Source organism: Electrona antarctica (genome assembly GCF_951216825.1).
Source record: "Electrona antarctica genome assembly, chromosome: 8".
NCBI lineage: Eukaryota > Metazoa > Chordata > Actinopteri > Myctophiformes > Myctophidae > Electrona > Electrona antarctica.
In genome coordinates this window covers 1,468,812-1,495,062 of record NC_136789.1, presented here as the reverse complement: position 1 = coordinate 1,495,062, position 26,251 = coordinate 1,468,812, and the positions used below count along the sequence as shown (strand labels likewise).

The following is a 26,251-nucleotide window of genomic DNA, read 5'->3' as shown; positions in this document are numbered from 1 at the left end:
CTACATTTAATAAATATGCTTTGTTTAGTGTTTTTTTTTCTTTCTTCTTTTTCTCCACAATACCAAAGGTTTTATGGTCATGATTCACTCTGGCCGATTATTATAGTATTGCATGTAAAACTGTAAAACCCCATGATTTACCATATTAGCAATACCATCTCATTAGTATTTCTCCTATGTTAGACGGAAGGGAGAGAGTGCACTTGTATATGCACAGACTAATGGGTCCCTATGCTACTTCTGTGCCAAGGTATGGTAATGTGATACGGGTATGATTGAAAGTGGAACTTACAATGAATTATTAGAGAAGTTATGTGTTACATAGACCTCCAAAATGATCCGTTTTACAAGGATGGCCCACCTGTGTTCGACTAACTAAAACGCCCAGGTGCGGTCCATTGTAAAATTAGTATTTTTAATTTTTGCTGCCGACACATACCAGTGTTCCAGCGGAGACAATAGTGAGGCTAGCAAACAGGCAGGTGTGGAGCAGCAATATGGGACCGTGACACAATCCACATAGTCACAGAAGCTTGTTCCCCTCAAGGCTGGCCTCTTTTACTCTGCCAATCCATAAAGATTCCAGCAGGCTGAGGCACTATTTGGCAAGACGACTGTCCTTGGGAAAATAAATCCATCTCTCTTTTCCTCTCACTCTCTCTCTCTCTTTCCCTGACTGCTGCAGTGAGAAAGCTCTCTTCTGGGGACTCGGTTCGGACTAGGCCCACTCAACTCAGACATTATTAGACTCCCGAGTAGAAGTGGTGAAGAGAAAGGAGTTGTCGTGTTGGCGCACTGGGCTGAGGGTTGTCATGCTGGCTAACTCAGTATTGTGGCACTCAAATCCAGCTCACAAACTTGTCACACGTCAAACCCCCATTCTCCTGTCTTTTGCCACCTTATCCTAGCTAATACAACAGTAATATAAATAAAATAATATTTTAGAAAAGTGATGAAATATTCTCTGGTGGTTCCAAAAAGACAGTTTAGGATGAGTATATCTATATCAAATTATTGTTGTAACTCAGTGGAAGCATTACATCTAAGTCGAAGAAGAAGAAAAAGATCTAGGGCCCTTAATAAAGGGGCATGGAACCCTAGGCTGATTTAGATGTTTTAAACGGTTAAAAACGACAGCAGATTAAAACATGTCAGGCTAGTAAATAACGCAGTAACCCAGATTATAATGGGTGTATTAGATTTGGATACACACACCTAAAAACACTTTTTATTCATCTTATTAGCTGGTGTGCTATAAGGTCCGTCTTATGCAGCCTGACCTGACCCTGCTGTAGTTATTAACCAGAAACTGAAAACAAAATCAGCAGGCTGATACGGTTGTGTGTCTTGGAATTGTACAATTCAAGAAAGTCACAGTTATGAACAATAACACCACAATCTAGAGTTAGTCAATGTTTAAAAATAGCATAATTATATTCACAACGTTCATCATAATATTTTCTAAGGTAGATTTTTGAAAGAACGTAAAGCGGAACATGGCTGTAAGCGGTGTGGAAATCCACACCAACAATCCTCTGAACTTGGCACAGAGCACTAACCATCCAAGTTTAATAAATCCATTCATTCCTTGTCATTGGAATGAATGGCCACCATTTTTATGTACCTCGTCCAGAGTGTAATAATAGCTACATCCATGTTAACCCATACGGGTTGAGCCAAACTTCTTTGGGCATTACAGCATTCATTGGAAACGTCATCATAGGCGTATACTTTCCTTCGAAAATCTATACCAGAGAGTTCCAGGAACCGTATAGTGTTGCTGCTGTGGTGGTATTACTCACCTTTGCCAATCTGCTGCCTTTGCGCTAGCAGGTCCTGTGTCTCCTTTTGGTGTATGCCAGCTGTGATGGTGCGCGATGTTAGACCAGAGTCTGCTTTGGCAACACTGATGGAGACGGGGGATGGCTCTCTGGCTGATGCCGGCCTCAGACTGGTTGGGCCGGATCTCACGTTGATGGGGCCTGGCCTCACGCTCGCCGCGGCCGGTCTCACGTTGATAGCAGCGGCTCTCAGGGGAGCCCTGTGACAGACAGCCGCCTGGGGAACTGGATTCTCCTCGGCAGCACCCGTCAACTTCATCTCAGGCTGTGAAGGAAACGGGTGACGGAGGAAGAGGACAGAACAGATCAATATTCGTGTTGACAGCTAATTCACATGCGTCAGAAGTTCCGCCATGTTCGATCGAATCCTCAAGACGTGCGATTTAGTACATTGCTCTCTCCAGTAGACTGCATCAGTGGTTCTGAAGCAGTGGGATGTGATCTTGAAAGTGGGTCACAAACAGTATACATTCTTCCCGGGTCAAAGACCAGGGAAGAGCTTAGAACAGTGGTTCCCAATCCCAAACGTTTTAGCCCGTGATCCAAAACAGAAATGACTACTTTGCCTGGTACCCAACCTAGTGAAAATAGCCCATCTACAAGCATACAACGCTTTTGTATTATTATTTTATTTGTTGTTAAATCATTTATATAGATATAAAAAAAAGAAATGATGTAGGAAATTTTTACTCGAGTCGTGACCCATACACATTGGTCCGTGACCCACAAATGGGGTCTAATCTCCTTTTCTAATCTCATGCCTTGCTAATCAACAATCTCTCAGTCTATGTCTACCTCCTTTCCAATCAGCATGGGGGAAAAACACGGTGGCAACAGGCACAGCCATGACATCTGCAGCAGCACCAAATCAGCCCCTTCCTACACAGTCAAATCTGGAGCTTTAGTTAACTGTAACAATGGACCCTCATTGAGGCGCACGAGGGATTCTCACAGGTCCATTTTTACACCTTCAGAGCTAGATTAACGCTCTGGATTTCACTGTGTATTTCCATCGCTGTGAAATAATGAATCTCTGAAAGGGAAGGCTTAGGGAGGAATTCTTGGCTGCTTCCGTTCAGCCAAATGTCATAAGGTGGGGACGCTGGTTGCGTGCGTCCCACGTGTATGGGCTGGCGCTAGCGACATGCAGGGGCCCGCACAAAGGGCGAGTCTTGCATAGACGCATGTGGAGGGAAAGGGCAGTATCTTTCTGGGCGGAGGGAGCAAAGATAGAAACTCGCTCGCCTAATTCTCCAGAGACTATACCACAATCCTATCCATCTGCGCCTGACGCTGACGCATTCTCCGTCTCCGGCGTTTTAATTCCCTGATCAAGTTCATCAACCATCTGTTCTAGGGCAGTCCAGAAATCCCCCCGCCTAGCCTCAGTGATTCAGCTGTTCTCACAGTACGTGTCACCTGAACGCACGCACGCACGCACACGCACACGTGCACGCGCACACACACAGAAAGAGAGAAAGTGACAGAGGAGGAGAGACAAAGGGGGATAGAAAGATAGTGAAAAAGAGAGTCGGAGAGAGAGAAAGAGTTGGGGAGAGGGAAAGGAAGAGAGAGAGAGTTCTCAAAACTCCCAGAAAAACCCTAACCCAAGTCCCCATGCAGCCTGTGGCTGGATTGATGAGGGAGCCAACAGGAGGACAGCTCAGTGTAGCTCTTCCCCAGAGACAGAGAGAGAGAGAGAGAGAGAGAGAGGCTGTGCCGTCCAGACAAGCTTGGAACACAGAATCAGAATGCTGGGAGAAAGAGGATCTGGTGGGCTGAGAGTAAGGGGACAGCTGGCCTTAACCACCATTTCCTGTTACTCAGCGAGGGTGGGGTAGTGGCGGTGTAGCGTGAGGGGGATACCAAACAGAGCCACGGTACTGAGGGCTGGAGCGCGGATTACTGCTCTGGGAATCAAACATTGCAGGGACATTTGAGGAAGCAGTTTCAGACCTGCTCTTTTGGTGCAGTTGACGAATGGATTTAGATAACTATAGGGAAGAGGAACTGAAGGCTATACCAGCCCACGTACAGCATGTCAGCAGTTAGTAATTCATTAATTATCTTAACTCAAACATTGTAAAAAGCAGTTAAGAGTACATTGGAACAAAACACAGAGTGGAATGCAACAGGATAATACATAATGTGCAAGTACTATAATGTTTTAGAAAGACACAAAATACATTGCAGGCAAATTTCCATTGCTGGATGGCTCAACAACACTGTGTGTGGACTGACATAGCCTACCTTTTCGTCTGCTGGAGGAGACGTGTGTTCACTTACTGACACCTGTGGGTTGAACAAAGACATTACACATACATTACTAGCCGAAGCCGACTGACAGAGCTCAATACTAGACAGTGTCAGTAAAACATTGTAGTCAGTTACACAAACACACCAGTAGAGGGAGCACAGCACTCAACCATGTTGAGAGAGACAATGCCATGTTAAGTGATATGACATGTCATCTAACTTAAGTTTGACTTGGTTCTCTGACCTGTTACAACTAACCTGCAATTTTGGTTTTGACTATCTTTTGGGTTCAATCATTATCCTGCTTCCGTTTGTGTATTATTGTTGCAGTATTATTGTGTATATTATATTATGACTCTGATACTAACTGGTCTGATATCTGCTTTTGATAAAATCACAACTATAGAGGGTATATGACGTCATCATCATACCCGGAAGTTATGCGAGAACGGACTAATGAGTGGCAAAAAACGACTTTCTGGCCTTGGCATTAAACAACGTTGAACTCGATTTGCCACTCACTTTATGCATGCGCATATCCTCTATTGATTCAGACGTGTCGAAATTGCTCTGTTTGTCTGCATGATTAGGTTGTAGTGTGTCGAGAGTGAAATTCTGTGTCACGTAAATCATTTTAAAAATCACTATTAGTAAATATCTGTATTTTAGATGTGACCTCGTCATTGCAGAGTGTGGAGAAGATGGGAACATTTCCCATGAAGAGTGAAATGTTGCTGTCGTCACATTCACATTTTCATGTGGATGTGACCAGATCTACAGGCTCACAAGCTGAGCTTGTAGATCGGCTATTTTCGCTACTTTTGAGCGACACTCTTGTATAGCATTAATTTACGAAAAACATTAAATGTTGGCTTATGGAGATACGCATTGGTTCTAACCTCTGCTGCCTTGCTCAGCAATAATAGGTCCTTTTTCACCTCAGCATTCTTCTCCCTATACACCAGTGGTTCTCAAACTTTTCTCCCCATGTATTTGACTGCGGACCCCCATGCGGACCCCCATCTGAAAAGGTTTTGTGCCATGCAGGGCAGTGTTGATTTCGTCGACAAAAAATGTTCGTCGACTACCTTTTTTCACTGACGAAAACTAAAACCAAGACTAAATATATTGACAATTTCGTCAACAAATAAAACTAGACTAGTGGACAAGAGATCCAGTATAGCCTAAGTCATTTTACACTTGGTTGCATGCTGAAAATAGCCGATCTACAAGCTTGTACATCGGCTATTTTTATACGCCATCAATTATTAAATACGTTTGCTGGTGAGTGGGGACCCCCCCAGGACCCCAATTTGAGAACCAATACCCTAAATACCCTACACAGTCTGCGTCACCACTTTTCTTTTTTAGCTTTTATGGAGATAGGTGTTTTCTGGACGACAGCATGGTAGCTGTGTAGACCGAACGGCCAGCCTGCAGCTTTTAGAGCAGCGAATCAGTGTGGTCAGGCTCGAGGAGAGTGCTGTCCACCCCGCTTCGCTCTCACTCGCGTGTGCCCGGTTGCCATGACAACACAGCAAATCTCTTTTAACGACGGCGTGAAAAAGGAGGCTGCTTCGCCCACACCACCACCACCCCAAAATCAACAAGCTCACATCGCATGCACACACAACTACACACATCACACAGTCACGCACGCACGCACGCACGCACGCACGCACGCACGCACGCACGCACGCACGCACTCACTCACTCACGCACGCACGCACGCACGCACGCACGCACGCACGCACGCACGCACGCACGCACGCACGCACGCACGCACGCCACACACACACACACACACACACACACACACACACACACACACACACACATACACACACACACACACACACACACACACACACACACACACACACACAAAGCCAAGCGAGAGAGAGGGGGAACATGCCCAATATAGCCTACTGTATATCTAATATCTTGATAATATACCTCCTAGAATAAATCTCAACCAGCCATGACTTCAAAACAAGTACATTTTGCCAATACTAATTAATGACACAGACTGCTGGGGGGATTATCAAACTTTACACAATTTAGTGGGGGAAATGTAAGGGCTTGACAGAGAATAGATCTTCTAAATGATGTTAATTTGGATAGCATTGGCCCTCAGCACCACATAATGACAGAGAATAGATCTACTATATATGATGTTAATTTGGATAGCATTGGCCCTCAGCACCACATAATGACAGAGAATAGATCTACTATATGATGTTAATTTGGATAGCATTGGCCCTCAGCACCACATAATGACAGATCTATACACACACCTTCAGATCAAGTGGTATTCCAGGTTGTGATTTAGGAGGGAGGTTCTTCTTTGTTGTCCTGCCAGATTCAGCTGTTGCTCTGTGTACCAAGTTGCTTTTCAAGATAGATTCCGGGTTGCTGCAACACATAACATAATTATTTCTGTTAAGATCGTTAACCACTTTAAACCTGGCATACCTATTGTGACAAAATTGCCACAAATTCATCGTAGGACAAAGTATAGCCTATTTATAGCTTAAATCATTGGTTCCCAAACCGTTATGGATCAGGGCCCACTCTGATCCAAGGTGTTTGCGGCCCACCCATATACATGGCCACTTACCGCCACTTAGGCTTACATGTTAGTGGACACTGGGTGGGCCACATGCATTCTCAGAGCATGATAGTTTTAATGAGATTTTCATGATTTTAAAGAAGGAAAACAATGCCATGACTTACATTATCATTTGAATCTTAATGTTTTGCCAATTATTTGGTGGCCCACTTGCAATACCCTTATGGCACACCAGGTTGAGAATCTCTGGTGGTCATCTGGGTGTTACAGAATGAGCGTAGGGACTGAGGGAACGTATCTCTGGTGGTCATCTGGGTGTTACAGAATGAGCGTAGGGACTGAGGGAACGTATCTCTGGGTGTTACAGAATGAGCGTAGGGACTGAGGGAACGTATCTCTGGTGGTCATCTGGGTGTTACAGAATGAGCGTAGGGACTGAGGGAACGTATCTCTGGTGGTCATCTGGGTGTTACAGAATGAGCGTAGGGACTGAGGGAACGTATCTCTGGTGGTCATCTGGGTGTTACAGAATGAGTGTAGAGACTGAGGGAACGTATCGGGGCTAGTCCTTCGCTGGTGGTCATCTGGGTGTTACAGAATGAGCGTAGGGACTGAGGGAACGTATCTCTGGTGGTCATCTGGGTGTTACAGAATGAGTGTAGAGACTGAGGGAACGTATCTCTGGTGGTCATCTGGGTGTTACAGAATGAGCGTAGGGACTGAGGGAACGTATCACTGGTGGTCATCTGGGTGTTACAGAATGAGCGTAGGGACTGAGGGAACGTATCACTGGTGGTCATCTGGGTGTTACAGAATGAGCGTAGGGACTGAGGGAACGTATCTCTGGTGGTCATCTGGGTGTTACAGAATGAGCGTAGGGACTGAGGGAACGTATCTCTGGTGGTCATCTGGGTGTTACAGAATGAGTGTAGAGACTGAGGGAACGTATCTCTGGTGGTCATCTGGGTGTTACAGAATGAGCGTAGGGACTGAGGGAACGTATCTCTGGTGGTCATCTGGGTGTTACAGAATGAGCGTAGGGACTGAGGGAACGTATCTCTGGTGGTCATCTGGGTGTTACAGAATGAGCGTAGGGACTGAGGGAACGTATCTCTGGTGGTCATCTGGGTGTTACAGAATGAGCGTAGGGACTGAGGGAACGTATCGGGGCTAGTCCTACCCGGGATTTGGACCTGGGTGTTCCGCATGAAGACAGATAACTTTCTACCGCTGAGCTGAAACGAAATACTTTGTTGGCCAGGGGAAAAATTGGGCTTATGAGCTTCATGCAGTAACACATGTGAACCAGTAGGTGTTCTACTCCTACCCAACACCAGGGTCTATGTCTTAATTAACCCATTCAAACTGGGAAAGCGTCTGTGTCATTTTAGTTTTAGCTATATATCAACATACGTTTTTTCAGAAGGATTTATAAGGCAGAAACCTCTTATCTCCACATTCTTTCTTTTTGTGTTTTTAAATGAATGCCCTACTTGATGACTGTGCCATAAATGGTCATGCCATATCATTAGTCCATCAGTAGATGGAGCTGTTGGCACAGTTGTCCTATGGTCACAGGTTAAAAGGGTTCACTTCCTCTTAGTCTTTTGCCAGCAGATATAGAAATGTAGCCATGTTGGTGAACCCCACAGTGTTGTGTGTATGTTCTGCAAATCTGGAGATAAGGAATCAAAGATAAAGACTGAGTATGTGCCTTTCTTGACCTGAAGTTACCACAAACAATACTACACTAGACTAGTAACTACAGCGTCACACAAAAGCATCAAAAGTAGCAGACCCACAAGATGGAAATTCAGCTAGAAGTGGTGTGTTTTGGGCTTGTCGATCTGCTACTTTTGCTTCTTTTTTTTTTTATCCTGACAATTAACAGTTGTGGACATATGAGGTTTCCACCCGACAGATGATTTGTAGAGTCAGCCTCCAACCCCTCCAACCACTGCAGATGTATTAGTATATTTATTGTATTAACGTGCTCTACCATGCTTGATTGTATTTTTTAATATCAAATTATAGCTTTAATTAATCATAGGATGATTAGAACTGGAACATTTAAGATGATAAATGGTCTCCTGACTGGATGGAATTGGTGACCCATCTGGAAATGTATGTTCTGTTTACTTTAAGTGCTGGAGAGACAGGGAGACCCCTGCTACACAACAAACACTGTATAGTAATGATAACAGAATGCAGAGTTTTAACTCTCTCCAACAACTAACCAAAAATAGCACTTACACCACCTTTAATTATTTGCTGTATTGAGCCAAATAGGAGGGAAGCTGGGTGGAGCCCACTAAAAGCAACAGGCACACAGGGAATAAGGTGATAGCGAGATATTCATCTCCAGACAAAACCTTACTACACATGTGGGTTCAGAGATGTGTTGTCGTAATGACCACACCATCTATCTATGAGCAGCACACACATCAGATAATGCAAATGATAATGAGTGATACCAAGTAATTCTGAAGCGTTTAAGCATATAATTTAAGCAGTTAATTACTCCAGACGCAGTTGCCTGTAAAGTTACCATACATCAGGGGTCGGCAATAGGCGGCCCGCGGGCCAAAATTGGCCCCCCAGAAATAATATCTGGCCCGTGAGATAATTTTGAGATTTTTTTTTTTTTTTTTTTTTTTTTTTAATTTTTTTTCTTTTTTAAAGTCAATATGGTGCTGACACGACGTTATGCTGCTTTCACACGGGCAGATGCAAAGCTACACTAGTACACCTAGTCACAGAACAGTGTCGTCGTTAAGCAGCAGGAGGATCCCACTGGCAGCACCTGTCCGTTTATCATTAGTGTTGGACGTTCGTGGTTGTGCTAATGATAAACGGACAGGTGCTGCCAGTGGGATCCTCCTGCTGCTTAACGACGACACTGTTCTGTGACTAGGTGTACTAGTGTAGCTTTGCATCTGCCCGTGTGAAAGCAGCATAACGTCGTGTCAGCACCATATTTTTCCAGCAAAAAAAAAAGAAAAAAGTTGATTTATTTATTCGCGCGCGTGCGCTCCTCCACGGGCGCACGCGCGCTGTGCGCGCGCACGCGCCAGACGGCCGGCCCGCGATGGAATGTCTGGGAATAATATTGGCCCGAGGACAATCTCAATTGCCGACCCCTGCCATACATGGTCTTGAGCTGCAGATACACGATAACATTATGTATGCTCATTCTGTATTTGCAAATAACAGTAAAACGTAAATATGGCACATACGGTATCAAAACACTAAGTTATAAGCAGGTGCTTTGGTAAATGGTACATTTATATAGCGCCTTTATCCAAGGCGCTTTACATAGATTGTGCATTACATTCACACACACATTCACACACCGATGTTCAGAGGACACCATGCAAGGCACCAACCTGCACATCAGGAGCAATTAGGGGATCAGAGTCTGGCTCAAGGACACTTCGACACTAACTCTGGGGGAGCCCGGGATGGAACTGGGAACCTTGCAGTTCCCATCCGGCCACTCTACCCCTGTGCTACTGAATTGTCATATTGCACAGGTACTGAATTTAGATGCACAGGTAAATAAAATAGAATGAAATCATACAGTACACTATATAAACATAGCATAAAAAGTACTACACATGTGAGTCAACATTATCTCTGCTCATATTTCAGCTACAGATGTATTTATTTACATAGTAACCAGCTACAAAAGTATCATCGTAATTGACAGCATTATCAACCTCCAGACACATTAGTTGTACAATTTAATTAATTAGGTGCAATCCTAACCAATCATAATTAAATCCTGCTCTCAGTCAATCTAACGGGAGAGTATTAAAGAGGAAGAGATTTGCCCCAGTGGCATGACAAGTGTGAATAGCAAGCAACACAGTGTGGGTTTAAATCTAATTGGGACATGCAAGGATTCAATTTGGGTCACCATGACCCCCCCCCCCCCCCTACCCCCTCACAGTGGTATTAAAACTTCCCCCCCATGAGATCCCCTTTAAAGTTCTTCCTTTGAAAACTCCCACCTCCATCCCATATAAATGTGACATTTGTCAACATGCAAATGAGTGACCTTTTATTATCATTGCAAAATGCATGAAAGTGATTTACTGTATATATATTTATTCACACACACACACGCACGCGTGCTCGCGCGCGCATGCACGCACGCACGCGTGGGCGCTTGCGCAACACACACACAACACACACTGAATACATGTGAAATGCCTTTTGGATAATAGGCCTAATATTTGTATTTAAATGTAATAATACCTTGCATTATTGTGTAGGCTTGGGGCCTTCTTCTCTGCAATCCCTGAGCAGATGACCTTGGAGGTGACCTTGAACTCATCCACTTCTCCGATCACGATGACCTCTATATCTCCATCTCGACCCAAGAGCCAGTTCACACTTTTGACTTTGGCTGTAAGTAAACACACACACACACACACACACAAACATATGATTAATTGCGACCGAAGGTGGCAGTTAACTATGGAATCGTGCATTTCCTGTCAGTTTGTGTGTTGGTTGGGCAAGTGACATCATCAGGGATGGAGCACATGACATCACGTGACATCATCAGGGATGGAGCACATGACATCACGTGACATCATCAGGAATATTAATTGTTGTACTTTTTCTGTGTTGCATGTGTCTATGGAGTTAACATTACTCTAATAGACGCCCAGGTGTGGTTATAGTGACATCATAACCCTAACCCCTCCCACATTATCATACAACAGCTGTGGGCGAGGGAGGCTTAAGTTCAGGTGGGTGGTGCTAAGGTGAAAACCAGGTATAGACGAATTCAGAAACGGGTCTCATGGTCGCAGCTTACGTATTTCCTGTAGGCGGACTCGACATAGCTGCAGGTTTAAACCCTCACCAGGCGCACCTCTTCTGCCTCAAACGTTACTCTTTTACCTGCTTTTTACTAACACTAACATTACAAAGATGCCCAGAACATTGAGATGAACCTGTTAGTTTATGGCTGCTCCAGCAAAAAAAACGGAATGTCAAAATATCCGCCGCGGGGTCTGAGACCAGAGCCATTGAGTAATGGTTGAGACGAAGCAGTGAAAGGTCCTGAAAGATACATAACGTCAGTCACAAGGCTGCTGTACTTTATACCTCATACTTTAAATGCTTAGTATGAGGAGCTGGTGCTGACCTGTTCTGACATTCCATATGTTGATCCACCCTTCCTCTTCGATGTCTCCCTTTTGACTGATACATGTCCAATGTGTCCATTCAAACTAGACGGGCCTGCCCCAAAGTTATTAGTGCAGCCGCGCCCGGCAGCCGGCGAAAACTAGAGTTCTTAACAGGCTCGAAAATTAAGATCTTACCATGCCAAAGCACCAGCGCTCGCCCAGTAGTCTGCTGTCACCCAGGCGGATATGTTGATCTGACCCCCCATTCCAAAGCACCAGCGCTCGCCCAGTAGTCTGCTGTCACCCAGGCGGATATGTTGATCTGACCCCCCATTCCAAAGCACCAGTGCTCGCCCAGCAGTCTGCTGTCACCCAGGCGGATATGTTGATCTGACCCCCCATTCCAAAGCACCAGCTCTCACCCAGTAGTCTGCTGTCACCCAGGCGGATATTTTGATCTGACCCCCCATTCCAAAGCACCAGCGCTCACCCAGTAGTCTGCTGTCACCCAGGCGGATATGTTGATCTGACCCCCCATTCCAAAGCACCAGCTCTCACCCAGTAGTCTGCTGTCACCCAGGCGGATATGTTGATCTGACCCCCCATTCCAAAGCACCAGCTCTCACCCAGTAGTCTGCTGTCACCCAGGCGGATATGTTGATCTGACCCCCCATTCCAAAGCACCAGCTCTCACCCAGTAGTCTGCTGTCACCCAGGCGGATATGTTGATCTGACCCCCCATTCCAAAGCACCAGCTCTCACCCAGTAGTCTGCTGTCACCCAGGCGGATATGTTGATCTGACCCCCCATTCCAAAGCACCAGCTCTCGCCCAGTAGTCTGCTTTCACCCAGGCGGATGCGTGCACACGACCTCAGGCGTCTTACTGGTTTATACTCTGTTGTACAATATGGTGTGTTGCGTGCTGAAAATGGCAAGCGATATGACACGTTGGGAGCTCATAAATCAACTATTTGTGCGAAACACTGAGATAAAGACGAATACATCAGACTTAACACTGAGATACAAAGACGAATACATCAGACTTAACACTGAGATACAAAGACGAATACATCAGACTTAACACTGAGATACAAAGACGAATACATCAGACTTAACACTGAGATACAAAGACGAATACATCAGACTTAACACTGAGATAAAGACGAATACATCAGACTTAACACTGAGATAAAGACGAATACATCAGACTTAACACTGAGATACAAAGACGAATACATCAGACTTAACACTGAGATAAAGACGAATACATCAGACTTAACACTGAGATAAAGACGAATACATCAGACTTAACACTGAGATACAAAGACGAATACATCAGACTAAACACTGAGATAAAGACGAATACATCAGACTTAACACTGAGATAAAGACGGATACATCAGACTTAAACACTGAGATACAAAGACGAATACATCAGACTAAACACTGAGATAAAGACGAATACATCAGACTTAACACTGAGATAAAGACGAATACATCAGACTTAACACTGAGATAAAGACGAATACATCAGACTTAACACTGAGATAAAGACGAATACATCAGACTTAACACTGAGATAAAGACGAATACATCAGACTTAACACTGAGATAAAGACGAATACATCAGACTTAACACTGAGATAAAGACGAATACATCAGACTTAACACTGAGATAAAGACGAATACATCAGACTTAACACTGATACAAAGACGAATACATCAGACTTCACTGATGCTGAATTAAGATGCACTTTCCATCCACACTGCTAACAGACCTTTGTAGACCACATGCTGAAATGATCAAAGTTGTATCTTTTCTTAATATCTGTAACTCCAGTGTTTAGAACTATACTTCAGTGGGCCTACTTGACATACTGTGTAGATCATGTGAGTTTGACAAGAACAAGTGTTCGTTGTCCATACCTCCGCTGTTCTTTACTTCCTCTCGTTTCTGTCTTTACTGAGAAGGGAGGAGGGCGCACGCACGCACGCACGCAAGCACGCACACACACACAGAGAGAGATATTGTACATTCTGTACAAATACATGTACATGATGTAAATATCTTAGTACCATTGTACCAACTATGACTGGGAACACAGAGAGCACACAGAGGCAGCTGACAGATTCAGGAGGTGAGGCCTTGTTGGGCTGAAACCTAGTGAACTGGTTTTGCCAGCTTGTCCGGCAGATAGCATTCCAGTGGGGCAAAACTAGGATGACAAGCCTGCATACCAAGGACCAGTCAGTGCACACTCTGGTAAACAAGCCATGGGAGGAGAAAAAAAGATGTGGAAAGCACCCACATATAAAGTAAGGCGCTTGAACATGGGTGCAGTCGGGTGCATGGAGATGGATTCAAATACACCTTCCACATTATGTAAATGACTCGCTGTGTTCAGTGACATGAGGTTGCTAGACTACAGTTGTTCTTTTTTCCTGAGCATGTTGGACACATTGCATCGTACTGCACCCCAATCAATCATGAGCCCTATACTTAATTGACTGTATTTCCATGGGCCCTAGACTTGCTTGGATTGCCAAGGGCTATATACTAATGCTGAAAATCACTGATCTGCAAGCTCACAACACGTCTCAGCGCGGCACATTGTGAGCTTGTAGATTTTCTATTTTCGCTGAATGTACACCACGGTCCGCCAGAATAGAGATGCTAAGGTCCAATAGTTAACCTGCGACCCACTGAATTGAGCAAACTCTCCTGTGCTACAATTACAATGTAGGCATTTAGCAGATGCTCTTAATCCAGAGCGATTTGCAATGAGCAAGAACAAATCTATCTAAGGAAACTATGTGTATACACTATAGAGTGTTATGTCTACATAAAGTGCTATTTAAGTTACATAAGTTGAGCCTGTGCATACGCCTGTAGGAGGTCGAGGCCAGGGCAAGTACTACGGCAAGTGCTATGGGCTAAGATGGAGTCTGAAGAGGTGTGTTTTCAGACTGCGGCGGAAGATTGGGAGTGAATCTGCAGTTCTGATTGTAATGGGAAGTGCATTCCATAGTTTTGGAGCCAGAAGGGAGAAGTGTTTGGGACGCGTGGAGCGTTGTCCCGGCGTTTTTAGCGAAGGTACTTCCAGCTTTCCTGTGTCGGCTGATCTGAGCGCTCAAGAGGGTTTGTAGCATGCGATCATACTTGCAAGATATGGCGGTGCCATACCTTTGGTTGCTGTGAATGCCAGCATCAGAGTTTTGTAGTCTGTGCGGGCAGCGATCGGGAGCCAATGGAGGGAGCGGAGAAGGGGAGTGACATGTGAGAATTTTGGCAGGTTAAAAACCAGGCGAGCTGCGGCATTTTGGATCAATTGTAGATGCTTAAGTGCGCATGCCTGTAGGCCAGTAAGGAGGGAGTTACAGTAGTCAAGTTTTGACATGACTGATGTCTGGATAAGGAGCTGGGCTGACTCCTGGGTGAGGAAGGGTCTGATTTGTCGAATGTTGTAGAGTGTAAACCTAAAAAAAAAAAGCAAGACCAGGAAGTAATTTAAACTTGACATTTTTGAACATGACTCCAGAGTAGGCTGTGCAATTAACTGAAAATGATTTATATATTTATTTTATTTTATTTCGTATAGTAACAAATTAATACGAAAACGTTCTAATAGATGTATTGTAATTGACTAAATCTATTAGTCTGATTAACCAACCTATAAAAAATAGCTCAAATAGCTGCATACAGCTATAGTAAATGGTAAATGGTGCATTTATATAGCGCCTTTATCCAAGGCGCTTTACAGAGATTGTGCATTACATTCACCCATTCACACACACATTCATACACCGATGGCAGCGGGAAACCATGCAAGGCACCAACTAGCACATCGGGAGCAATTAGGGGTTCAGTGTCTTGCTCAAGGACACTTCGACAGTAACTCTGGGGGAGCCCGGGTTCGAACTGGCAACCTTTCGGTTACCATCCAGGCACTCTACCCCTGAGCCACCGCCGCAAATAGCAATAGCAAATAGCTGCATACAGCTATAGAAGTAGCAAATAGCTCACAAATAGCTCTTGTCATCAAGTTATGAGCATGTAGATCTGCTATTTTCACTTTTTTATTGTTCATTAATTGTTATCAAGGCATACTTTTGAAGGAATTGTGGTATTGATTTAAAGTCATATCTCCCAGCCCTATTCAGGAGGCACTGCGGCAGTCTGGGAAGCATAATGTTTCCGGTTCAATCCCTGGCTCTGTCAAGCATTATGTCATAGTGTCCTTGAGCAAAACACTGACTGAACCCCTCACTGCTCCTTATAAGCAGGTTGGTTACTTGCACGGTTGCCTCTGCTATCGATGGGTGAATGTAACACACTTTGGATAGATGGCACTAGGCCTATATACAGAGCATTCAGTTATTGTGCCAAGATTGTCAGTGATGATGGTGTCAGTCAGAAGGTGCACATTCACACACGCTCACGCACGCACGTGCACACGCCAGTGGCGTATCCAGGAATTAAGTTTTGGGCAGGCAAGATGTGTTAATTGTCGTCTCCCCGCGCACAATCGTAGCACTAAATGTTTTCAAAGAGATATACCTGCCAGACGAGTATATACAAAGGCTGAAAGGCATGCATTTACATTCCAATGGGTTATTGGTCTATCGCAACGGCCAATCAGCTGTCCATTAATAGTTCTCAGGTCTTGTTTTTGTCCTCTTTTTTTTCTCATTGTATGGATTTTGGCCAGGCCAGAAATGGATTTGGACAGGCGGATGCCTGCCCTTGCCTTATTGTAGATACGCCTCTGGCACACGCACACACACATGGGCATAAACATATGTGTCTACAGTATGTATATCCACATCATCAGTTCAACAACATATAGTTAACTCCAAGCACATGCTGAATTTACCACAACATGGCCTCATGATCACAAAAGCTTCTGTGTTATTTGTGACAGGATTCAGGACAACTCTCCCACCGGATCAAAAACCGGTAGGCGCGCTCTACTCAGGGGGAGTCTTCAGGAGTAGTCTTAATAGCTGGGTGCAAATTCTTGAAGATACATAGAGAAAGGATAATCCACACTCTCTTGAGTAGTTTGTTATGAACTTGTTTATTTTGAGAAAACATACAGCAGCAGTCTACCTAGACCTGACAGGCACGTTTCGGCACGTTGGCCTTCCTCAGCGCAACACAATGTTGGAAATGCTGAGGAAAGCCGATGTGCCGAAACTCGTCCGTTTCTCTAGGTAGACTGCTGCTGTGTGTTTGCTCAAAATAAACAAGTTCATATAACAAACTACTCAAGAGGATATTCCTTGATTTGTGACAGGAACAGCAACTTGTTGCACCACAACCTGCCACTACTCTGCTTTCTAGCAACCTGCAAGCATGTGGGCTCTCACAAACAGCCATCCAGATCCAATCAAACTCTCCCTTTTGTGTTCCAAACGCATACATTTCCTGCATGCTTCCTGTTTTGCCCCCTTGGTTAATTCATTGTTTGAAGGAATCAGGACTTGACTCACTTCCTATTTGACACAGGAACACTGGATGTGCAACTATCCACTGTTTCCCCCTAACCCCAGACCAGCAAAGTCCAGGGCAGTGAGCTGCAGACATGTGATCTATAGACTATGCCTGAAATCTGCAGCCTCAACAGTGTGGAACAGTGTTTTAAGGGAATGGGGTGATGACTTATAGAGACAGCTGCCCCAGTCATTAGGCGATAGATAGAGAGTGCACTGTTCCCCTACACAGTCAATAATAAGTGCTTTGTTATTAGCCAAGGAGAAGACTCAGTTCCAGATCAAATGACTGCGTCAAGCAGAAGCGATGCACCAACTGGACATAATTAGCCTTCAGTCACATTTAGGGGGCCGGTGTTCACCGTAACACCATCATATCTCACCCACACACCTCTGTGAGACGGGCCGTCACTTATCACATTGTACACCACAAGCCCCTTTGCGTCACAGATGACTCACACATTCAACCAGCAAGGAGAAAATGCAGATGGGTGAGATTCTGTAGTATGAAAGTCAAACCAGTTTTAAGGATAGATACACTGACTGAACTGGGTTTCTGATTGTTTTTTTCTGGAATCTGCATGCATAGTGAAAAAGGTCAAGTGGAAAAGGTTTGGTCTCTTGTGTGGGAGACCCGGGTTCAATACTATGTACAACATAAAGGTTACAGATTGCGGCTTTAGTCCTACACGCAGTGTAACATTCTCTCACTAATCCCCTTCATGATCCATTTTGCTTTTGTCTTCTCTAGTTGGAGATGTTTTAGTTCATCGTAGCCCTGACGTCTCATTCGAGGTCCATGCTGTTCAGACATCTTGGTCCCAGTGAAAATTCCTGTGCCTTGCTACGGCCTGTAGATATGCTGTGCTTGGGTGAAAGTAAACAAGCTGATTTCAACCCAAGCCAAGGGGTAGAAACACAAACACATGCATGCGCAGGCACGCACACACACACACACACACACACACACACACACACACACACACACACACACACACACACACACACACACACACACACACACACACACACACACACACACAATTCAAAATAGCCTACAGTAAAAAAGAAAAAAAAAGAAAAGTGTTGATTTAACTTTTTTACCATTAAAAAAGGTCTATTCACAGCTAAGGTATTTAACAGCCATTAAACTATAAGATGCCACCCAATTAATTGTGTTATCTGACAATTATAGCATATGTTTTGACTGTTATAGGCGAAACTAGTACACTACCAATGTGTTTGGTTTTCTACCATCTTCATAAATCTGATTGTGTCATTTAATGTACCTATTAATGTCTGGGCTCAAGTTCTGAGACGGCGATGGACTTGGTAATGTAGGGCAGCTTATTTTTAACACTATACTTATCTTTTAGGAAACTTTCCACTCGAGCCGGGCCAAATTGACGTCATGTAAACAGCGCAAACCTAGTTTATAGACTACCATTTCACTGTTATGTGGCCGTGCTATAGCAAACAGCTGTTGGGGTGACGAGCTACAACAGACACAGGATGTCTCTCAACAGCACAGGATGTCTGTCAGAACTAACCAAAACCACAGTTGCCTTGCAGCTCAATGTGTTCAATGTTGCAGTAGTATGCAGTAGTACTGTTAACTATAATGCTAACCTTCTGTACAGCACATTGTTTAACTTTTTAGTGGCTGTTGCCCTCATCCAGAGACTGGACTGAGTATAGGTACGAGATCAGTGTCTTGTTCAAAGACATGTAGTGGCAATGCATATGAAACCTGGGACTTTTCCTATTTTAAGGGCTGTCACTTAAGCAACAGTTCTGTAAGTGCCTGCACACATGCAGGCGCGCACACACACACACACGCACGCGCACACGCACGCACGCGCACACGAACACAAACACAGGACATGTACCATCGTGTCTAAATGGACTAAACATGGCTAGTGTAAAACATTGCAGATGGTGAAAAGGCCAAAAGTGAAACCAAGCCACAAAACCTGAAGAAATAGAACAGCTTTAAAAGCAACAGAACACAGGCTGGTGGTGGCTGCATGTGTGGGATGGGTTTACCTGAGTTTGGCTTCGTTCTCAGGGGATCTTCTATCTCGACTTTCTCCTCGCGCTCCTTCCAGCGGCGGACCTGCTCCTCTCGCATTTTTCGGAACAGAGTCTTCTTCTGGTCTTCACTGAGGGCTTCCAGCACATCGGGGTCAATGTACATGTCCTTAAGAATCTGTTGCAGCATGTTGGAGGCCTGGTGGGTTGTTTGGCTGGCTGGATGGATGGATGGATAGATGGAGGATGGGAGAACTTAGGTACCACCAGTGCAAGCAGTAGAAGGAGGGAGAAGGCACTCTCTCCTGTATGTGTAGCTGGGGTTTGTTGTTCCTCTGAGGTTGAGTCGTTGACGCGTCATCAGAGGAAGTTGATCATCGCTGCGTTATCCATATCCAGCACACACACACATGTACATACATGCCTACTGTGTTTTGGCTGAATCAATGCAGGCAGCCATGCTCACACACATACATCCCCGCAGTCCCTCCTTCCTCTGTAGACGTCAGTGTCTTCGGTTTCTGGAGGCCATCACTAGGACACTCTAAAAAAACACAAAACAAAATAGACATGTTAAAAAACCAAAAGTTGGTTCCCTCTGATATCGAAGTTAAACAACAAAACAATCTAAAGTTGATGAGCCCATCCTAGTATCCCACTTCTGTTTCTCACACAAATATGCGTTGTCCTCCTCTGAACATTCTATCCCCCTGGCCTTCCGTTCCTACATGCAGGAAGTTTGTCTCTTCGGATTCTTTCGGCACGTAAGCCCCCTATTTCCTAACAGGCAGTTTTGTCGTTCCCCACTTAAAGAATACGGAAGAAGAGCTGAAGAGCTCTCTCTCTCTCTCTCTCTCTCTCTCTCTCTCAGCTCTCTCTCATTTCAAACTGTCAGACTGACTGGCCCAGAATGGGAGGAGATTCCAAAGGAATGGGACTGCTTCTGTCATCATTGCCTCCTCTCCCTCCCGCTTCCTCCCTCCCTCCCTGCCTCCTCCTCCTCCTCCTCAACACACATCACTGTCCAGCCCCCGTTGCCTTTCCTTAAACGCCCATGCATGAGGTTGCTAGCTGTCGCTCTTTGCTTTAACACGGTCATTCGCTGGTTGTTGTGACCAATCAACAAGGGTCTGCAGAAAGCCCTGGGCAACATGAGTCAGATTGCGTCTCAGCCCAAGGGTGATGGGTGGTGGTGGTGGTGGGGGCTCAGTGGATTCCTCCAATCGCAGTAGCTAGAGGCACAACAATGGCTTCCCCCACAGGCAGCATAGACATACATCTATGGCAGGCAGCACTTGAGGAGGGGGGGGGGGCAGGGCTTGTCTTGAGACAGAAACTATCACACTGATGGAATACGGAATACATTCTCCTAATGACGAAGTGTACAAAATATAAACAAAGAAGTACAGTAACGGGGGAACAGGGGAGAGAAAGCGAGTGATAGATAACACAGGGGGGAGGGGGGGGGTGTGTGAAGTGAGAAGGGTAGAATTTGTGAAAAGGAGGAAGTACTCACAGTGGGATGTAGAGCTCCGTTCCTCACAGCAGCAGCAGACTATGTATGCTAACTAGAGGGCTGCTTGTGGGTTCCTCCTTGTCTTTTGTGTGTGTTTGACTGCACTGATGACATCACAGCATTCCATAAACTCTCAACTCTCAGCTCTCTCTCTCCCCCTCTCTCTCTCTCTCTCTCTCTCTCTGTCTCTCTCTCAAGCTCTCTCTCTCTCAAGCTCTCTCCCTCTCGTTCTCAAAAAGGAACACACCAAAAGAGAACCTGATCTTTAAATCTTTTTTTCTGTCATGTGTTGATGCTTTCAATGACTAAGTAAAAGTCCATGTATGTGCAAAGGAACTTAATTGGCCAATAGAAGAAACTCTAACTCAGATTTATTTTCCCATGCTCACTCACCACCACACATTATCAAAACATAATGTTTGTATATAGCCTACCCGATAAACGACAAAGTTCTAGGTTAGATAGAAAGCACTTAGAGCACTAAGAAGATTAGGGGCTATATCTTGCGCCACTCCTTACCCCTTATCCCTAAACGTATTTGTATTTTTTACTCATTTTTTACTATATATGAAAAACTATTTCAAAAAGCCGATCTACAAGTTCACAACGTGTCGATGTAGATCGGCTAGTTGAACTATTTTAAAATGTTTTACAAAATAGTAAAATGTGGCAACGGTTTAGGGATAAAGTGTAAGGTGTGCCCAAGATACGGTCACAAGTGCTACCAAGTAAATAGGACAACAATTAACAGGTTATCTAGAATCTATATAAAGCAGTGGTTATAAAAAAATCACACCCGTGTGAACTGAGTGGTGTAAGGTTTTATATAGCATGATCAGCTGTGGTCTGACGTAATGTCTGACGTAATGAAATAAGGTAAGGTATTATGTAGCCTGATCAGCTCTGATCTGACGTAATGAAATCACACCCGGATGTGATTTCACAACTGGCTTTTTCTGTGCAGAGAAAATGACCACGGTTGCTACGGTCATCCAGTTCACCCGGGTGTGATTTAATTACGTCAGAAATTATTTTGAACATAGCAACCATGGTCATTTTTTTATGCACACAAAAGCCAGTTGTAGGAGTGGTTTACACCACTCAAAAAAAGAATGTCAAGGACCCCCAAATTCATATTTTGCTGAAGACCCCCATTTGACAAGATTTTGTACCAGGAACTCCCCCCAACTTGAAAATACCTTTTTCAAAACCTTTTTTTGCGATGCGACCTATATGAGATTGTTGATTGGCTATTTTCGAACAGCCAAAAAATAAAATAGCTGGGGACCCCTTGGAACCTCCTCAAGGACCCCTGGCTGGTCCACGGATCCCACTTCGAAAACCAGTGCACTAAATCTAGTGACATCTGGGTGGGAGAGAGAGGGGGATGTTTATGGCATGGTTATGTAGGAGGCATGGCGTCCAGAAATGGGTCCAGAAATGGCTACTCTCTCAAACCTCCAGGGACCACCAGTGGTCCTTGAGAGGGTTCCGGATGGTCCCCAGTTAAATGGAGAGTTGGTAACCAAATGGACCCTTATAGATCTTTAACTCTTGAGGGAGTAAAATGAAACCAAATGGACCCTTATGAGTCCATTTGGTTTCATTTTACACGAGTTAAATTATTGTTACACATCAGCATAAATGACAATGTCATCTGGCTGATATAAATACTGCCCTCGCTGTGTGGGCACCCAGAATAGTGGGCACTGTGGGTTGGAGAAGAGTGGGCACTAGGGAAATCTGGGCGCCAGGAAGACTGGGCACCTGCATTAGGATTGGTGTCCATAGGGGGTGCTGGCTGTAGTGTTTTTGAGCGGTGCCGCTCCTATGCACAGCTTTGTGTGTGTGTCTGTTTGAGCACGGAATGTGTTTGTAGCACTGAATGATTTGATTTGATTGTCTGATGCATGACGACTTTCTCATCATCATACATCATCATCATGATAAAAGGCACTGCTCAATTCACACGAGTGTGATTTTTAACTTTACATAGAATGCTGCTTTGTTGTTTGTTCTTTAAACCCCCAAACACAACACAACAAGGTTACCTTGCTTACTGTAAATAAAATGAGCCACCATCATTGCTATTTGCTACGGATTGTTCCTTCCACACAAAACAATCGAAAGTACACCTTTAATGATGATAATGTGCTCATTCACAGGTGATATAGCTATTTGAATGATGCATTGTAATAGGTGTGGTTTGCTCACAGTTGTATATGCAACAACATTGAAAGAATGAGCATGAATAAATGGAACAACCACTGAAACATTGTCTTTACATGCTGTCATGCTCTCACAAGTTTCCACTTGTGAGAGCTGCTCTTACCAAACCAGGAACACGTACACGGCCACACACCCATTTATGCTCATTCTCACACACACACACACACACACACACACACACACACACACACACACACACACACACACACACACACACACACACACACACACACACACACACACACACACACACACACACACAGATGACCATAGTCATTATTGTCTCCACCAGGCAGAAGGCATGGGGAGAGAGTATGTTTTGCACTCTGTCTGTGTGTGTGTGTGTGGGTTCGTCCGTGTGTGTCCGTCCGTCCGTGTACAGCTAATCTCTGGCACCGTTAACCTGGCCGATGTCAAATTTTGCACACACACTCCCTGGATGCCAACAATGAACCTCTGCCCCAAATTCAGGAGAACAGCCTGTTATAGCGCCACCAGGAGGCCGACTTTTGAAAAACACATTTTTGGATATTACTCCTCCAGTTTCTCTCCAGAAATCCTGCAAATCGTTACACACTATCTTTAAAGGGCGTAGACCCCTTATTTCTTCCGTATGGCTTCTTCCATTTTTAGCAGTTTTGGCTGTTCTGTGCTGTCATTTTCTATGAAATTCGGCAATATGGTAGATCTCCCAATTAATCCATTTTATGATTTGCTCGATCCACTTTTTCGGACGTCAAAAAAGCGATGTCAAAGAATTTTGTGGCCTTGGTATACCCTTGAAATCGCATTTCCATTCATATGAGTGGAGTCTGGACTACAATGTTGACAGACAACCTCTTCAGCCAATCAGCATGATAAATAAAGCTAACGTCATCTCCAGTCTCCAATCAGTGAACAACACTAGCCCAGAACACGGAATCTGATTGCAGCTTTCAGCAAGTATCATGCCATGTCGGGGACACATCACAGACTCAAGAACAGCTACAAACCCCATATCGTTTATTGAATGTAGAAAGCTTTTATGTTGAATTATTACTTGAGCAAGCAGAGCATGCAAGTACTGTAATCGGCTGCGTATGTCGGTTGAAAGATCTCTTGGAAATAGTTATTGACAGAGGTGAGCAGGCAAGGCCACCGGCCAGGCTGACCATATAAAGGAATGACAGAGGTGAGCAGGCAAGGCTGCCGGCCAGGCTGACCATATAAAGGAATGACTGTTTGGCCACAATGTGGCAGTTTACTTGTGGTATTTGCTGTACACGAAAGAAACATATTGAATTCTGTGTCAATAATAATAATCAGAATAATAATAATAAGCATTTCCAATAAACAAATCATAAATAGCAGCTCAATCCAGATTACTCCAATAATAAACCATCTTCAGATCATCTAAATGAGTAATCAATCAATAATAATGGTGTGTAGACCTAATGTATAATGAAAGCATCAAGTCCAAGTATCTATACATCAAACAATATACATGCATAAACATAATACACATATATGTGTATCAAATATATATATATATATATATATATATATATATGTGTGTAATGAGGGAATGAGTGCAGGACAGGTCTACTTATATACTGTAGCCTGTGCGTGGCCCGTGGCCGGACCGGGTTCTTGTTGAGAGGGCAGTGGAACTGTAGGAGGTGGTATATATGTGTGTATCGGACTACAAACATGGTGGGTATTGGTGGCCTAAAAATACCTCCCCAGGACAACAGTGGGGGTCAATATAACTCTATGGCAGGGGTGGGCAACTTTGACGATGGAGAGGGCCACTATATTTCCACACTCACTCCCTAGGGCCATATATTACTGTCGTAAAAAAAAAAACGCGTTGCAGCGTTTTGAACTTGTAGATCGGCTATTTTTGCTATATTCGAATTTAAATCCTGAATTTTTGCTATTTTTCAATTGGAATCCTGAAAATTAACATTTTTATGTAATTTCAAATGCCTTTAATTATACTTGTGTTGAGCATTGAGTTACTAATTTAGACTGTAAGTAATTAAAGCGGGTCATGTTTGCATGTTGTGGAATTGTAAACAGCTGAAACCAATATTATCTCAGTATTCTGACATTAACCTGAGGGCCACATTAAGTGAAGGTGGGGGCCGCATGTGGCCCCCGGGCCGCCAGTTGCCCACCCCTGCTCTATGGGGTCAACATCATAGCAGTGGCGGCCATTTTATCGTTCCACATATCGAAAGCTCATTCATTTCCCTTTCCAAAAATATTTATATAAATTATTTTAAGCCTGAAACCAAGCCATCTGGTCAATCATAATAAATAATAATAAACTTAAACTATTTATATAGCACATTGCATGACTAAATGCAGCGCAAAGTGCTTAAGAGAAAAACTAAAACGTAAAATTGCATTAAAACCAGCAAAAACACAGAGTAACATTAAGACAATAAAACAATAGCAAAGAACATAGAACGGCAGCAAATCAGGCAGAACAGTGAGTGCAAGAACACAGGTTTTAAATAAAAGCAAGAGTGAAGAGGTGTGTGTCAGAGGATGCCTGTCATGACTATAAAACATTTGATTCTGTGTCCATTTTTATATTTAATGATATCATATACTATATGGGTATGTATATACTATAGTATTTAAATACATTTCATAATATTCTTTTTGCGGTTTTCAAATGTTTTGACAAATGTTTTATGGTCGTGATTCACCAGGAGCCTGGATGGCTTGGTTCCAGGCTTAAAATTATTAATATAAATATAATCGCTATGGGGAAATGAATGTCATTTTGATCCGTGGCACCACAAAATGGCCGCCACTAGCTTATATGCCCTATATCACCTTGACAACAACAAAGAAGGGGGCTATGTTAGACAGGAGACATTAGGCTGTTATTTATTGATTACAACTCTGCCTTTTACACCACCCCCCACAACTAGGCTGGCTATAGCAAGCTGGCAGAACTGGGTCTGAATGCTGGGTACAAGACAACTGCCAGAGTGCTGGACCCCCAAACAACCTCAAAGTAAAGTAAACAACCTCAAAGTAAAGAAAGGAATTGTCTGCACACAGTATTTGCTCTCCCGTGCTTTATTTTTCACCCACTTCCTTAACACCTGTAAACCTGTGAGGTGACAAAGTGACAAACAACGTTTTGCCCAAGAAGGTCCCAATGACCTG

General features: G+C 44.1%; 2 protein-coding genes across 4 annotated transcripts in view; one reads left to right on the top strand and one right to left on the bottom strand.

The window, feature by feature from the left end:
- LOC306928323 (uncharacterized protein) overlaps window positions 1-20,941 on the bottom strand; it is a 35,083-nt gene extending 14,142 nt beyond the window's left edge. The window contains exons 1-6 of one of the 2 annotated variants that reach the window (XM_079508344.1): window positions 20,855-20,941; window positions 19,354-19,882; window positions 10,930-11,080; window positions 6,395-6,512; window positions 4,092-4,133; window positions 1,803-2,106 (exon numbers count right to left, since the gene is read on the bottom strand). In XM_079508344.1, coding sequence (XP_079364470.1) covers window positions 1,803-2,106; window positions 4,092-4,133; window positions 6,395-6,512; window positions 10,930-11,080; window positions 19,354-19,528 — 790 coding nt within the window. In that variant the 5' untranslated portion in view covers window positions 19,529-19,882; window positions 20,855-20,941. Of the gene's footprint in view, window positions 1-1,802; window positions 2,107-4,091; window positions 4,134-6,394; window positions 6,513-10,929; window positions 11,081-19,353; window positions 19,883-20,010; window positions 20,200-20,854 lie in introns of those variants that run through there. The other variant, XM_079508343.1, reaches the window with a different exon arrangement.
- Window positions 10,946-26,251, top strand: part of nrg2a (neuregulin 2a) — a gene marked incomplete at its 5' end in the record, with an annotated part of 194,291 nt that continues 178,985 nt past the window's right edge. Inside the window, 2 exons of one of the 2 annotated variants that reach the window (XM_079508339.1) lie at window positions 10,946-11,082; window positions 18,059-18,185. In XM_079508339.1, the coding sequence (XP_079364465.1) occupies window positions 18,107-18,185 (79 nt within the window). The remainder of the gene's footprint in view (window positions 11,083-18,058; window positions 18,186-26,251) is intronic. The other variant, XM_079508340.1, reaches the window with a different exon arrangement.